The 16,632-nt window shown below is 41.2% G+C and overlaps 1 protein-coding gene across 1 annotated transcript in view; it reads right to left on the bottom strand.

Moving 5' to 3' along the window:
* The window catches only part of chrna8 (cholinergic receptor, nicotinic, alpha 8), a 44,722-nt gene that overhangs the window by 25,847 nt on the left and 2,243 nt on the right, over positions 1–16,632 (bottom strand). Inside the window, exon 2 of the mRNA XM_060864602.1 lies at positions 6,679–6,818. Coding sequence (XP_060720585.1) covers positions 6,679–6,818 — 140 coding nt within the window. The remainder of the gene's footprint in view (positions 1–6,678; positions 6,819–16,632) is intronic.

Raw genomic sequence — 16,632 nt, forward strand, 5'->3', positions numbered from 1 at the left:
CAACCGTCTGGGACACCATAGCGAAAGACCAGCAACGCCATGACAACCACCTGCAGCACCATAGCAACACCAGTAAAGACCTGGTATAACTCATAGCGCTACACCTAAATCTTTAGCCGCGTTCACACTGCGAGTCTTAATGCTCAATTCGGATATTTTGCTCAGATCTGATTTTTTTTGTTTGGCTGTTCACATTGCCTTTTAAAATGTGGCCTATATCAGATACCAGTGTGAACTGTTTGCTGTTTCGAACTGACCCGCATGCGCAAACGAACAATAACAATGACGTCACACGCAGCACGCCTTTGCGCTAAAGTTGGCGAGGTTATGGAGGAAGTAAGCGTTTTCGCTTTTCTTTCTAAATGTTTGTGTAACGGCAGCACAGAGACGCAGTGTTTTGAAAATCTTCGGATGTCGAGGGCAACTTTTGATTATTTGATCCATTTTGTAGGCGTAGTCACGTTTGTGTGCGAACTCGCCGGCGCATAATTGTGACAAATGTCGATGTAGATTGATGTAAAAGTCGCATCAAATCCGCCTCGGTTGTTCACACTGCGGCCACATTGGAAAAAATCAGATTTGGGTCTGATTCAGGACCAGATATGGAAGTGGTCTGAATCTGATTTGAAAAAATCAGATCTGGGTTAGATTTGAGTGTTCACACTACTCCTGAAGTCTGACCTGGTCACGTGACCCCAAAAAAATCAGATTTGGGCCACTTTTACCTGCAGTGTGAACGTGGCCTTATATCTTCCTTATTATTTATTCTTACGTTCATGTGCACATCCTTCTGATTTTATTTAACGCTCTTAGAAACGTTCATTTCTTTTCAGCTCTTTACTGCAATTCTACTAAAAGGGACTTCACATATCTTTAATGTTTTCTCTTCCAGTGTCACTACACTGCATCTGTATAGCGTTCTGTCAGATCAGACCCCAACTCCATTTCCCAGAACACCTTGCAAGCTACAAACACGGCTGCTACGGACTACACGTCCCATCGTTCTCACGTCGCACCAATAAAAACAGACTGGTGGAGCTTGAGCCTGTTGTGAAGTACGGCTCAGTGTATTGTTAAGCCCTTATTCTTCCCAGCCATGCTCTACTGTATATCATGCTCTATATGCTGCTCTACATCCTGCTGTTCTAGTCTATCGCTAAATGAACAAAATCCCTGGACATAATATTCACAAATTCATAAAAGTATAAAATCCCCATAAATCTGGCGGCGGCTTGGATGAAAGCGTATGCTTGTGATTATTGATCTCACACTGTGAGGTAGACGAGGTTGAGTCACTTAATGCTGCCAGCTGCTTGTTTGTGCCAATAACCAGTAGCGTAACGGAACATTAGCGCTTCAGCATAAAAACGAACACAGATTTTACCATCTGTTTACGCTGTTCCGGCTTTAAGGAGCTTTGCTCGTGCCTCCGACAGTCATCCGTTCGAGCCGTTCGGCAAAGATCAGATATCACACTTCAGATCAGACGCACCGTTATTGTCCGTGTCTGTTCGTCTTCATATGTGGATATGATGCTAGGCAGGATTCCGGATGTTAGGATTCGAGGTAGTTCCTGCCTAGCATCATGATTAGCATGGATCATAGTGAATGATTCATGTCCATGCTTCATGCTCTCTTTCTTTGACCTGAAACAGTTAGCTAAAGTGATACTTAGACATCAATACGTGACATTTATCTCTCTCGCGTCGCCAGAGCTTCAGACTAAGGACATGTAAAGCAGTCACGGTTTGTTTTGTTCTGCATCTTGTTTAGGGGAAAGAAAATGTAAAAACTACTGTAGGTCCCTACAGAAACATACCATGGATTGTAGATCGTTCTGTTGAAAAAGTCCTGAGAGTCATATCAGTAAACACAAGTCACAGCTGTAAACACAATGGATTGCTTTGTCCATGAGGGAAGTAAAGTGTCACGATGACTTTGTTTCCAGTTAAAAGGACTGGAAACAAAAACGCAACACACGTCTCCGGATATCCTGTAGAATCCAAGCGATCAGATTTGATTAGACTATTGAAGTGTTTCCGATTTTGTGTGCGCTATACGCACCGGACATTCAGGCGGTTTACGGGCTTCTCTGACACCACGTACACTTCTGATCTAGTCAGCTGTATAGTGTAGGATATAAAGAGACACTAAATGCTGGATTAAGGTGTTCCTACGAGATGGGTTCATGGTCTGGTCCAAGATAAGTTCACAGCTTGGTCCATGAGTAGTTCATGCCTTGGTCTGAGATTCCTAAGATCATGGCTGATTCCTGAGATGAGTTTCATGGCTAATCATCTTGGTCTAGATCAATTTACACTGTAGTCCCAGAGCTGCTCATGGCTCCGACTCCAACAACGTCATAATCTGAGATGAGTTCATGGCTTGATCTTTGATTATTTCATGGTTCAGTCTCAGATGGAGTTGACTGAATGCTTGCTCTGAGATCAGTTGCTGGGATGGATCATAGATCATAGTGTTTTTTTTTAGGAGGTTTTTAGTTTAATTCATGGTTCAGACACCGCTTCTGTCTATCAAGTCCGTTGAAATGCAATACTTGTACAGGACTAGGTGTGTGTGAATAATACATAATTCCCCTTTTCCTCACAGTTGATGATATTTTTCAGTCTGATAAGCAGCTGTGTGTATTTACACTCCTCAAGTCAACAAACTGAATCAGTGAAGTGGAAAACAGGGTGAGATGCTTGCAGATGGAGCTCATACATTAGCATCCACCTTTTTGTGGAGAGACAGATCACCTTGTTATTTGAACGAACGAAACGTATGAGTCGAGTCATTTCATTTTTTGAATGTGAACTGTTTAGAGAAAGTGACAGAATGAATTGGAAAGATGAAAGGAAATTGTAAAGGAATAAACTTTGTGATCTTACACTCTTCGTTCTTTCCTCACCTTCACCCGTTAAAGCACCCGAGCCCTGAAGTCTGTAGCGCTACATGTGATGTGGCGTCACGTTGACGACGGATTGATCTGTGCGCTCTGAGTCACGTTCTGTTCATGAGTCAGGGTTGAACTTTTCCAGCTTGTCATTGAAATGTGTAAAAGAACCTCTGCTTACATATATTATAGACTCCTTAAGCACAATGACAACGCTTGCTGTAAGATGCCTGGAAGAACAGCAGCAGTATCACAAATCCTGCAGCTGCTCGGCCTTTCCTTCGCTGCATCCCCGATCATCTTTATGGCTTCCCTCGTTCGCTGTGGCATAATGCGGCAGCTGACAACCCTGCGCACTCCTATTTGAGTGCCAGTCATGCGTTCAATTTCACAGCCTGCCAGCCGTAACCGATGGGCATCGCGCCATCTGGGGCTGTCGGAGCCGTGCTTAAGCCGCTGCGTTTTGGGCCGTGATGGAATAAACAGTATAATCCCATCAAATGAGTGATAAACAGATCTCTCACAGAAGGACAGATTGGGAAGGAGACTGAGGACCAAGAACATATATTACAATATTAATTTGCTCCTTGCAACAAACTCCACAGACTCCATTTTCTCTTCTCTAACTTTCTTTCTTTTTTTCCCATTTTATTTCATTGTCTGTTTCATCACAACCCCTTAACGGATGGATGGATGCTACCATTCGACTTATGTGAACTTTTCATTAAAAAAGTGTCATTAAAATGTAGATAAATAATCGCCTCGTGTGGCCTTATGGTCCCGTGCCGATCGCAGATGGTGTTTTTTTTAAATGATGTGTTCATCAAAATGGCTGTTTTCCATCTTTTCCAAGAATTCTGTGCGAAACAGTGAACAAAACTTTTACTTTCCATGCTCTTGTGACCAAGTGCCTTACATTTGCTATATTATGTCACATCTCGGTTGTATTTAATGAAAAGCTGTGTTGTTAGTCACACAGACCAAAACGTTTATAGCTTGCTTGTATATCCTGAGACAGATGTTGCAGATGTTATTATCATATTAGTGAATACAATCATGTCTAGAAACTTTAAAGACTTTAAAGTCAAGGGCAAAACTACTCCTTAGCCCCAAGAAACCTCTTACATATTAATGTAGTGTCCCTCACCAGCTTGAGTGCCATTAAACAAGACAGTTCTATGGGTCTATTTTGTTATCTGGAACTAATTTCATTCAGAAACAAGTGACAGATTTTTGGATTGATGCTGATTCAGAGTCCCATTAACTGTCTGATAGAGAGACGAAGCGCCTTTCCCTTTACCGATAAAACGTTGTAAAGCTGGATTTTACTTTTGCATTACTGAAGTGCTAGATCTTAACTCGTGGCTGTCGCTTCAACTTCTCAATACCCTTGTGCAAGGTACTTAACCCTTGTATTTGTTGTGATGTTTTCTTAGCAGGACTGTACACGGTCCATAGAAATGGATATCGTCGCTGTCGGGCGGAAACCTCGTATGTCCAAATTTGGTCAATTTCATATTTTTTCACATATCGATGCTATTGGTCAGTCCCCACGTGGGTCTGTTATTTTTAAGTTATTGACCAATCTAAAGTCTCGAAAATAGCTTGAGCACAAATCTCATAACTCCATTGAACACTTCAACTGTCCACCTCTTCCTCACTCCGTGGGAGAGCTTCACGGCATATTTCTCCTCAAGAAGAGTCGCAACGAATCAACACGTCTTCTGAGGTAAATGTCTTCAAAACACTGGGCTCAATGAAAAAAAAATCTTGACCCCCGCTAGTTCTGGTGCTCGTCTGAGGACAGGAATTTAGCACAAGACAATCCACTGCAACGCGGACTAAACCCTGTGCACTGCAGATAAGGTACGGCGTTTTTTTAATTTCCTGAAAAATAACGGTTTTGGAGATACGAGGATTCCGCCCGACAGCGACGATATATTGGTAGCTGTGCACCTTCCTCAGGGTCAGTAGTGTCCCTTCAAGCTACGTTTCTTTGTGGTACTTTGTGACCAGAACTAGTTTAAAGAAATGTTTGCTGGATGGTACTGAAACCCCTTGGTGTACCACAACCAGGCCTGAAGCCTTGACATACTGTAAATGGGCTTATGGGTAGCTTGGAGGGAACCAAATGCACATGAATACAGTAAAAGTATTGTCCTGTGACATATTCTGACCAGGACTGGACAAGGTTGACAGAAATGGGTTTACTGGTAGCTCAAAGGGTGCCTGTGCCCTTAAGCAAACTTGATAGAAATGGGTCTACTGTAAGATGGAGGGGTATCACTTCCACTGCCATGGTATTTATCCCTTAACTTTCCAGGAATGGACAAGGTTACATTAACTGATTTATTGGTAGCTGGTGAGATAGCAGTGCCCCTGAGGAGCTCCTTAAGATTATAGTAACGTTCACATTAAGGATAACAAATAGGCTCATTGTTTTCTGGAGCCGTACCAGTGCCCTTTGAGTTTGTTTAAGTTGTTTTTTTTAACAGAACTGGAGAACACTGAGAGAAATGGGATGACTTATAACTTCAGAGATACTGATGCACTTTAACACGGTACTTAACCCCCAAGTCTGCTGTGAACTTTTTTTGACCAAGTCTGGACATGGCTGACAGTCCTGGCTTGAGTTGTTCTGGTTCCCCATATTTTCTGATGACCTCATATTTCTTTTCATACATGACAACAGGCGTGAGAATATTCCTGTGTAGGAATACAATGGCCGGTAAAGACGCCGTTATTTTCTACCCACAGAGAGAATATTGTGTATCTACTGTATGCTTTTTCCAGTGGGAATCTCTCTTATAGGATATGGAAGAACATGCATGTACGGAATATTAGGATTATAATTCTGCCATTTACTCAGAATTCCTGTGATTCCAGATTGCATTGAGAACTCGAAAGAGAAAGTGAGCAAGTGTTTAAATTTCCAGAGACTGTAATGTAGTGTTATTATAAAAACATACAGAGCTAAATCTCTTTATAACATTGTGATTATGACTGAACTTTGAAACGTTTATGTCACTCGTCGTTTTTCACTTTAGTTTGATTCCAATTGATTTCATCCTATTTGATGTTTTATCGATCAAACCTTGATAACTAGTTTGCCCGTAACTAGTATGTTCATCTAGTTTACCGCTTAAATAAAGTTTGGGATTTAAGGATTTTAGAAGAAACCCTTTCACAATATACTGTTAAAAGTGTATTATTTTAAAAATCATATTATTTCAGCCATTTAAAGTAATCCAAGTGCACTCGCCAATAAAACGTCAGGGTGAGAACACAGACGGCGAGTCTCTGAATGTTTGAGGGTAAAAATGGAATAAGACGCAGCTTCCCGTGTGGATTATGGATGGAGATCGAGAGTGTGAATGATGCTCACTCACCGTGCGTGATTGAATTTTCACGCTTAAACACAGTAGGGAATGAAACCTGTACTGCATTTCTGATACAGAAATGTACTGTAGGTTGCATCCTTTCACACAGACTTAGAGAAGCTAAGATTCGTAAGCAAATAAATCATTTACATTTACAGCATTTAGCAGACGCCGTTATCCAGAGCGACTTACATTTTTATACAACTGAGGGTTAAGGGCCTTGCTCAGGGGCCCAGCAGTGGCAGCTTGGTTGAACGTAGGAATCGAACTCACAACCTTCCCGAATGGTAGCTCAACACCTTAACCACTAGGCTACCACATCCCGCTTCTGTTTATCCTGAAGCTCACTCACTCACACACATATGTTTTAATTATTAGATGTTTCTCCAAAACTTTACTCACCACGTCTATGATCTGAAGCAGCGTGAGTCCGAGTTCCACAACCAGAGGTGCGGAGTCATTGGCCACGGGTCTCTCCAGCCGGTTGTAGTTTTCTAACATCTCCTTATACAGCCTCCTCTGGTGCTCTCCTTGTATAGAGCCTACAGACAGACAGAAACAGACAGACTTTATTTTTAAGATCCCTTGCCTTCATCATGTGTGCACGGTGTCTGAATGTTCTCCTCACGGTTTCCTCTGGGTTCTCTGGTTTCCTGGTCCAAAGACACGCCTTGTAGGCTGACTGGCATCTCTAAGGGGCTTTTTACACCTGGTCACTTCATGTGTTTTCTGTGAACCGATAGCTATCCGATGGTAAAAAGACCAGGTCTAAATGCCCTCTGAAATGTTTTGGAGACGGATATAAATCCGACGGTACAAACCCCTTCAGGAGGTGGTCTGGGACGCATTTCAGATGAAACTGGACAGGTGTAAATGAATGTGGTTGTTCAAGCCACATACGTCAGCGCTATACTCCTCCCAAATGGATGATGTCACTCGCAGGTGATCTTTCACACAGGCGTCTCGTCGGGTATTAAAACGCGCTGCTGCCGCCAGCGAAAACGCAGCAAAAAGTAAACGCTGTTTTTTGTAGCATAACCGTCATAACGAGTTTTTTCGTCTTCTTTTTGATCGCGTTCTGAAAACCGCACACACCAAAGCGTGTTCCCTTTCAATTACCCCGGAAATGAGGTAAAATATATTAGCATTTTGGGCGGGAGTAGAAAGATCGGATCGATATCCGATTCGCCGAGACGCATTTATGTGGCCTAATGTAAATGGAACAGTTTTAACAAATCAGATAGCTATCGGATCAGAGACAACACACGAAGTGACCGGGTGTAAAAAGGAGCTAAATTGTTTGCAGTGTGTGTGTGTGTGTGTGTGTGTGTGTGTGTGTGTGATTTTGCCCTGTGATGGGTTGGCACCTCGTCCAGGGTTTTCCCTGAGTAACCGGTACAGAAAATGCATCATTATTTGGTTCCATCACCTTGAATATGTGAGACATCCAGATGTCATTTATTTGTTGTTAATCATGTTAGTCAGTGTTTTATTGTTAGATTTATGAATCTATGGATTTATTGAGTTGAAGATGGAAGATTTTGTTATGATTTATGTTTGGAAGGTTATTCCAAAATGTTTTAAATGGACAGAAGAAAGATGAGCGATTGTATCTTTACAAGCCTTTTTTTTTTAAAATCTTTTCATTCTTTAACATCTTTTAAAGGCCAGAAACAGAGAAGAGCAGCTACATTATCTTTAATAACGCTTTACCGCACTAATTAATTAGGAAGGCGATATTTTATACGTTCGATTATAAAGGAGACGGGACGGGAGAAGAAAAGAAAGAGACCTCATTTTGAAGGAGCTTTCAGTGAATCAGCAAAACTATATTTTATGAGCTCAGGATTTAAATAGAGAGCGGGGAAAAAAAGAAAGGGAGACAGAAAGAGGAGTGCAAGGTCAAAAAAAATTACGTTTTATTTTATCGATTTATTCGTTTAGCGGCGGCTTTGACTTCGGTTCCAAATCGTTTTAATCTTTCTTCTGATGCTTTGTCGTTTCCATAGCAACAGCCTACGCAGGGGACGTGTTCTGAAAACGCTCCACGTAAGATTTGAAGTGCTGTATGTTTGGAAGGAGTCTCTGGTGATGTCGTTAGGGCAGATCTTTGGTGTGGGTCCGTGTATCGCACTGGACTTGTGTGTGTTGTAATACAGGGGCAATGATTTCACACAGCCATTTACGCTTATTCGTGCGGCTGAACCTTTCACCGTAAACGGCAGAGATTCTCTTACAAGTTCTACCATTTAAACTAATCAGTTTCTAGAGCCTGAAGGCATCTTTTAACGAACTACATAAACCGGGTCCCTGAACGTAAACGGACAACGATTGCATTTTAAACAGTGCAACTTCAGCGTACTGATGAAAGTGAAACACGTTACGTTGCATCGCAAGCAAGTAGATCTGCAGTGTTTTGTGTTACTAATTTGCACGTCTGCAATCGCGTTAAAAGTAAAACTATTCCAGACCTTGATGTGACTTCAAACCTGTTTGGATCAATACCAAAAGTTACTGGTTATGATGATAATTCAGTAAAAATTCCTACAAACATCCAAACGCTCGTTCTTGAATTTTCACGCTAGCGACTCTCACTGACCACCAGAAGAGTTTGCGTTAAAAGTAAAAACCCTTGCTGAGCTTTTCTTTTCTTTTTTTACTCATTATATAAATCATCGTAGGACGGATATATAACAGCGAAGGGGTTCGTCGATAATTAAAAGCAATACTAATAATCTGTATGAATATGTGTTCTGATTCGGAGTTAAGAAAAAATCTTATGTATAGTTTCTATAAAATAAGTCACGATTTCTTTGCTTAGAAATTGCAAAATGTTTTAATCTCGTGATTACGTTGGTGCTGATGGAACTACACTACACTATAACTATAATATTACATTCAGTCCATTAAAATAGCGCAGCGCTAATACGTCTTGTGACACGGTTTCCGCTCTCAGCTCAGGTGTAAGATTGGTGTTACTCAGTTCCGTTATGTGGAACCGATGTACGAATTTTAAGTCAATGTGATTCGTTTATTTTTGTCCCCTTACTGAATAGAAGCAGATTTACATTTAGATAGATGATAAATAGATGGATTTGAATAAATAAACTTAACACAGTGTGAAGCCTGTACACTAAAAACATGTGATACCTGCTTTCACGGTTATGTGTGTATTCCGGTCAGTAACGTTTCTAGCGTCTTATCTGTGGTTCAGTAGATGAGACTAAATATGCTGAGTAATAAATGGTTAAATATGTCGCGAGGGAAAGGAGATGCATTGCTTATTTATTTATTTATTAATTACATTTTTTTTTTTGCAGAGATGAAAGACAGTCTGTAACGTGTGTGGTGAATAAAACATTCAGCAAAAGCTTTCGTTTCTCACGAGGCTGTAATGAGACGATTAAAAGGAACGTGTTTGGACAGTTAATACTTATAGCTGCAGGAATAGCTGAAGCTGAGGAAGAAGACAGGCTTGATAACGACGACGATGCTGATGCAGAGTTTCTAAAACTTTGTAGGGAAATAAGACAAGTCTGTCACGTGCCTCGTTATAAACTCGGACTGATGAAGATAAAGGCCTTACGTCCTGCCCGGTCCTTTATTAACACTACACCTCTTACACCTCGTACCGTATATCTAGGTGTTCTCTTGTACTTTTGTATCCTCCTGCTTTCAGGATGAAAAACAAGCCCATCTCACTTTCCCTCCGCTCTTCTGCTGATCCCATTCAGCCGCCAGGTTAAACCTCTTTCAGGCTCAGGCGAACAAACGCTGCGCCATTGTTCGGATTTCAGCGCTTTTTTCACGACGCCTCTTTCCTTTCCAGCTCTCGTCTCGTTTTTCCCAGAGTGCAGGCTGTGAGCTGCTAAAGAATAAATCGCTTCGGTCGTGTTGTTCTAGGAAAACAATCAGTTTTACTTACTTACTGCTCCTTCTAACACAGAAATGCACCAATGAATAATGTTATCTAGATAAAATTTTAATCCTGGTACTTTTTATCCGTTTACAGTTACATTTGATGCTATGGTGTATTACCAGTACAGACTGACCACTGTGTCTTATCTTGAAAGCAGAAAATCTTCCACCCTGAAGGCTGACACTGGAGACTCCTTAAAGGTGAGGTGCACGATGTTTGAAAGCCAATGAAACAAACCAAAACAAACACGCCCCTAACCCAAATGGGTGTCACCCCTGTTTTAGCTCCGCCCCACACATACATACGTAACCCAGGCAACTATTATGGCAGAACCTTTTGGGGCGGCTGGCCGAGGGGATATTTTTATCAATAAATGAACACAATGAGTAATACTATGGTAATACAGATGTGTTTGTGTAGTACTGTGTGTTGTACTGAGAAAGGTTTAGCTCCGTTTCACGCGGAAGACAACATTCAACACCTAGAACCCGAGGCAGAGGTAACGGCAGGTATCCGCCATGTCAGTGTTTCAATCGCTTTCTGCTAATGTCACACATGCGCACTGAACACTCTCTCCGCCCATATTGACAAGACACGCCCCTTTCTGCTCATTGGCTACACGTTTGTACAAAAGCATTTTTTTCTTGCCTCACAAAAAAACATCATCGTATCACTTTATGTATGTTTTTCCTTCTTAAGTGCGAGCACATTATAAGTCCATTTTATTAAACATTTTATAAAACAGTACTAGCTACGATATCGTATGTTTATCTACATCGATGACGAATCCTCTACTTAGAGTTCATTCCTTTGCTAACAGAGTGATAACCTTGTTACGTATTTATGTCTCAGACGTGTTCCAGAGACGGTTTCTCTCCGATTTCAAATTGTTTCCACAAAGTGTTAAGAGGTGGAGAACAGGATGAAAAGACTGAGAGAGGCAGATCAGAGGATTGTGCGAGGGTAAGAGGGAGGGGAGTTAGAGAGTAGATGAGGAAACACTGATGTCAGAGCAAGAGAGTGTGAGGCTTTAAAAGGTGGTGAATGAGAAAGAGGACATGTTGCAAAGGAACGAGACATACACACACACACACACACACACACACACACACACAGTGGGATGGCATGCAGCTCTTCATCTCTCCTGCACCTTGATATCATCTTCTGAAGGCAAGGACGTGTGTGAAAAGAGAAACACTCCATCACACACACACACACACACACACTCCTGGCCTCCTTTTATTTGACTTTTGAAGCCATAAAGCAACCCAAATCTTGGCACGCATCTCATGATGAGGAATAAACGATAGATTTTTTTGGTGGATTTCCGTCTCTCTGGAGAGGACGAGGCACAAATCGTTTTATATGAGAATCTGATTGGAGACTAGATATTCTTTTATGTGGGCGTTAAATCATCCGGCTTTCAGGCACAATAGGTATTTAGCATTATGAGTGAGAGAGAGAGAGAGAGAGAGAGAGAGAGAGAGAGAAATCCCTGTGCAATAAATGGGTCAATGCTCTTTGAATACAATTGTGTTGAAGTTCAGCTTAACGCTCACTCAACGGCTAACACCTCGAGCCTCAATCTCGGCTTAAAAGCGGCAAAATGGAAAGAAAGGCGACCTCTCGATTGCTTTGGGTTCACAGATCGCAAAGCTGAAATGAAGAACACAGAGGCAGCATTATTTATTGAAAAGGCAACGCTCACTAAAAAGTTGACTTTTGTTTCGTGAACGAGTTCGAAACTGCGTTTTATGCGTCTGTTCCAAGCAGCTTCCAGACATGTGAAAGGAGACTAGTCTGGAGTGAAGATGACTACGACCTACTTCCTGCACAATGAGAACTAGAATTCACCGTTTACTAGAATTAACACATTCACAGGACGGTTTGATGTGGCGCCGTCGCTTCGCCGCTTCCTGCGAGCGTTTTAATGACAAGCACAAAGAATTTTGAGAACATCAGTCGGTCCCGTGAATGACGTGTCAGCTACAAGCGCTCTTTTTTCGAAGTAAACGAATTTCCACATCACTTTTTAGTTCACACTCGAGTAGACGTCAGGCAGGGAAGGGATAGAAAACGTTTGACGTTGGAAATATTGCCGGGGATCTCGTTTAAATTTCAGAAACATCCCTGGATCCAATTTCTCCAACATTTATACACATATATCTCTCAAAGAAACTCACAAACACTTTGGCCCGATACTGTGCCGTATCTTTCCGCTGACCTATAAGCAGAAGGCTAGATGATTCAAATGCAGAAAGTGTTAGAGAGGAAAAAAAGAACAGAGCTTTGACGTCTGGCTCTCGCCCTGACACCAAAAGATAATACAGACTCTCTGCTTGTGTTGTCTCAAGAGCTTTTGGAAATAAATCTATATAGTGACTTCTGTTTTTCTGCTGTTTACAACACACAATAAAAATGTTTTAAGAAAATATTAAAATAAATAAAATGTGTGTGTGTTTATGTGTGTGTGTTTGTGTTTATGTGTGTGTTTGTGTGTGTGTTTGTGTGTGTGTTTATGTGTGTTTATGTGTGTGTGTGTTTGTGTTTATGTGTGTGTTTGTGTGTGTGTTTATGTGTGTGTGTTTATGTGTGTGTTTGTTTATGTGTGTGTTTGTGTGTGTGTTTACGTGTATGTGTGTGTTTACGTGTATGTTTGTGTGCGTGTGTTTATGTGTGTGTTTGTTTATGTGTGTGTGTTTACGTGTATGTGTGTGTGTTTACGTGTGTGTTTGTTTGTGTGTGTGTTTATGTGTGTGTGTGTTTATGTGTGTGTGTTTACGTGTATGTTTGTGTGTGTGTGTGTGTGTTTATGTGTATGTGTGTGTTTACGTGTATGTTTGTGTGTGTGTGTTTACGTGTATGTTTGTGTGTGTGTGTTTACGTGTATGTGTGTGTGTGTTTACGTGTATGTTTGTGTGTGTGTGTGTGTGTTTACGTGTATGTTTGTGTGTGTGTTTACATGTATGTGTGTGTGCGTGTATGTTTGTGTGTGTGTTTACGTGTATGTTTGTGTGTGTGTTTACGTGTATGTTTGTGTGTGTGTGTTTACGTGTATGTTTGTGTGTGTGTGTTTACGTGTATGTTTGTGTGTGTGTTCACGTGTATGTTTGTGTGTGTGTTTACGTGTATGTTTGTGTGTGTGTTTACGTGTATGTTTGTGTGTGTGTTTACGTGTATGTTTGTGTGTGTGTTCACGTGTATGTTTGTGTGTTTACGTGTATGTTTGTGTGTGTGTTTACGTGTATGTTTGTGTGTGTGTGTGTTTACGTGTGTGTGTGTGTGTGTTTACGTGTGTGTGTGTGTGTTTACGTGTATGTTTGTGTGTGTGTGTGTTTACGTGTGTGTGTGTGTGTGTGTGTGTTTACGTGTATGTTTGTGTGTGTGTGTTTACGTGTGTGTGTGTGTGTGTGTGTGTGTTTACGTGTATGTTTGTGTGTGTGTGTGTTTACGTGTGTGTTTACGTGTGTGTGTGTGTGTGTGTGTGTGTTTACGTGTGTGTGTGTGTGTGTGTGTGTGTGTGTTTACGTGTGTGTGTGTGTGTGTGTGTTTACGTGTGTGTGTGTGTGTGTGTTTACATGTATGTTTGTGTGTGTGTGTTTACGTGTGTGTGTGTGTGTTTACGTGTATGTTTGTGTGTGTGTGTTTACGTGTGTGTGTGTGTGTGTGTGTTTACGTGTATGTTTGTGTGTGTGTGTGTTTACGTGTGTGTTTACGTGTGTGTGTGTGTGTGTGTGTGTTTACGTGTGTGTGTGTGTGTGTGTGTGTGTGTGTGTGCGCGCCCCCCTTGGGAGAACTGGATCTATTTTCAGGGCTTTTCATAGGCTGGAACGTGTGAAACAGCTGCGTTATTTTAAGCAATCCTTAAAGACAAAGAGAAAAACATCACGACTGAATGAGAAGCTTCTGTTCATTCTAGATAGCAGAATATTTCATGACAAACAGAATTAACATTCGAGTCAGCTACGGCTATGGCAAGCGTACCGGTGCCAAAAGTATAAGCAGTCGTGTTTATGGGTTTGGAATGTCTCCTAATGTATGTTGCATTTTAAATTTTGCTTTGAAAATGTCTGGTTCTGGTCTGCATCAAGCTTTATATGTGGATTTATGAGTCTGTTAACATCATTTCACTGCAAAACGTGGCAGGATAAACATGCAAGCTTCCATGAAAACTAACCTCAGAAAATGTCTTCACATTTAACTGAGTGAGCAATAACGGGTTGGGGGCCATTGCTCAGGGGCCCAACAGTGGAAGCTTTCTAGTCCTGGGATTTTAACTCAACATTGTGAACAGTAGTCCAACACCTCAACCACTGAGACAACACTTCCCCAGATTTACCCCTTCTCTTCCCTGTCAATCACAATAACATGTTGGTCATTGTATGTGGAAGAGGGCCGACAGCTCCTTTTCCTGGGTGTTACACTTCCCTGTGATGCAGCACAGCTTTCGCTCGGTATCTCTCACATAAGGCACCAAACGAACAAATTATTAAATAATGAGAGAGTAAAATTAGAGGATTGGGGATGTACTGAGGTGTGAAGCATTATTTTTTCAAATAAAAACATTTGTTCTGTTGCTTTCGCAGGTGCAAAACAAAGTCTTACACTGGAGTGACTTTCAACGTTAGCTTCCTAATAACTTCTTCTTTCTTAACTCGCGTGACGTCTGTCTAGTCTCCTCGGTGGCTCGGCGGGAGGGCACGAAGAAAATTTCTGAAAGTACGGCTTATTAATGCGGTGTCGTGCTTTTAAGGTTTTCAGCTGTGGTGTTTGAGAATGTACAAACTTACAGATATAAACTGCTTTCAATACATCAGTGCCTTAACCCCTATTGAGAAGTGACAGTGACAGCAGCCAGGAAAAACTCCCTGGGAAAGAGAGAGAGAGAGAGAGAGAGAGAGAGAGAGAGAGAGAGAGAGAGAGAAACCACAACTCAGCAGGAGACACCCTAATCTTTTTTGGATCGGACTGGGTATCATACATCATCACTTGTGTATTTTTTTATTAACCTCTCCAAGATGTAGCATCTCTACAAGGGTTTAGAAAAGATCTCAAAATGTTAACAATCCCAAACTAGCTGTCGAAATCCATCCTCTCGATTAACAGACATTTGATTCGCAAGACGTTGTGATGGGATTTCGGAGAAAAGCTTAACGCAAGTTAATGACCTACTGTAAGTTCATCAGCCTACAGACATTCTATGGTCATGTGACCTGTTGGTGATTGGGAACAACCTGTAAAGCCAGGCCCACTGCAACAAGTGCGCCTAATACAATTATTCATTTGTATATAAAATGGACAATTGTGTACTTGGTTGAGCCATGTTTTGAAGTCCTCATAATCGGGATGCACTTATTTCCACGGATTTCAGAACAGCGTAACAGATATTGCGTCATCGGGTAGGCGTGGCCTATTTGATAATCTAACCCTAACCATAACCGTAGTTTTTGGTTGTTTATTTGTTTTCTAATATAAATCTACCTGTTTGACTGTTTTGTCCTTCATAGTATGCTTTTTTTTTGTTTACGTCATGGTAACAAAACCCCTGGAATTTAGTTAATGCCCCTCATAATCCTTATGGCCTGTTACGTAGCATAGCGACTGTTAACTGTTAACCCACTACACTCAAGGAATTAAGGATTGTTTCCTACTAACGTTATAAATAACAAATTGTAATTTTTTAATGCTGGATTTTATTGTGTGAGTGTGTTTATGTGTGTGTTTATGTGTGTGTGTTTTTGTGTGTGTTTATGTGTGTGTGTGTTTGTGTGTGTGTTTGTGTGCGTGTTTGAGTGTTTACTGTATGTGTGTGTTTATGTGTGTGTTTATGTGTGTGTGTGTTTGTGTGTGTGTTTACGTGTATGTGTGTGTTTACGTGTATGTTTGTGTGTGTGTTTATGTGTTTACGTGTATGTGTGTTTACGTGTATGTTTGTGTGTGTTTGTGTGTTTACGTGTATGTGTTTACGTGTGTGTGTGTGTGTGTGTGTGTGTGTGTGTTTACGTGTATGTGTGTGTGTGTTTACGTGTATGTGTGTGTGTGTGTGTGTGTGTTTACGTGTATGTGTGTGTGTGATTTTATCACACTGTCTCTGCTGCCTGTATTTTATTCAAATACAACATCACTGTGCCTGTAAAGCGTATCTCATACAAAATAATCTTAATCATCCAAAATCTTCTTATTAAGCCCAGAGAACCTGTTTAAGTCATTTTAATTATTAAAGTTTATTTTTTTAATCCCAGCTGTCAGAGTGTGTTATCTGATGATAATATCCACGTTCTAACAGCACACTTATCATGTCGTGTAAAGCTGGAAATTAAACTAGATATAAATCCTGGTTCTGAAGCCTGTATCCCAGTGAGCAATTACGCTGCGTGTTCATGTTCGCCCTTGTTCTAAAGGCTTGTTAACTAATGGGTTGAGTCAGGTGTTGCAGC

The sequence above is a fragment of the Tachysurus vachellii genome, chromosome 2 (genome assembly GCF_030014155.1).
Source record: "Tachysurus vachellii isolate PV-2020 chromosome 2, HZAU_Pvac_v1, whole genome shotgun sequence".
NCBI classification, from domain to species: Eukaryota; Metazoa; Chordata; class Actinopteri; order Siluriformes; family Bagridae; genus Tachysurus; species Tachysurus vachellii.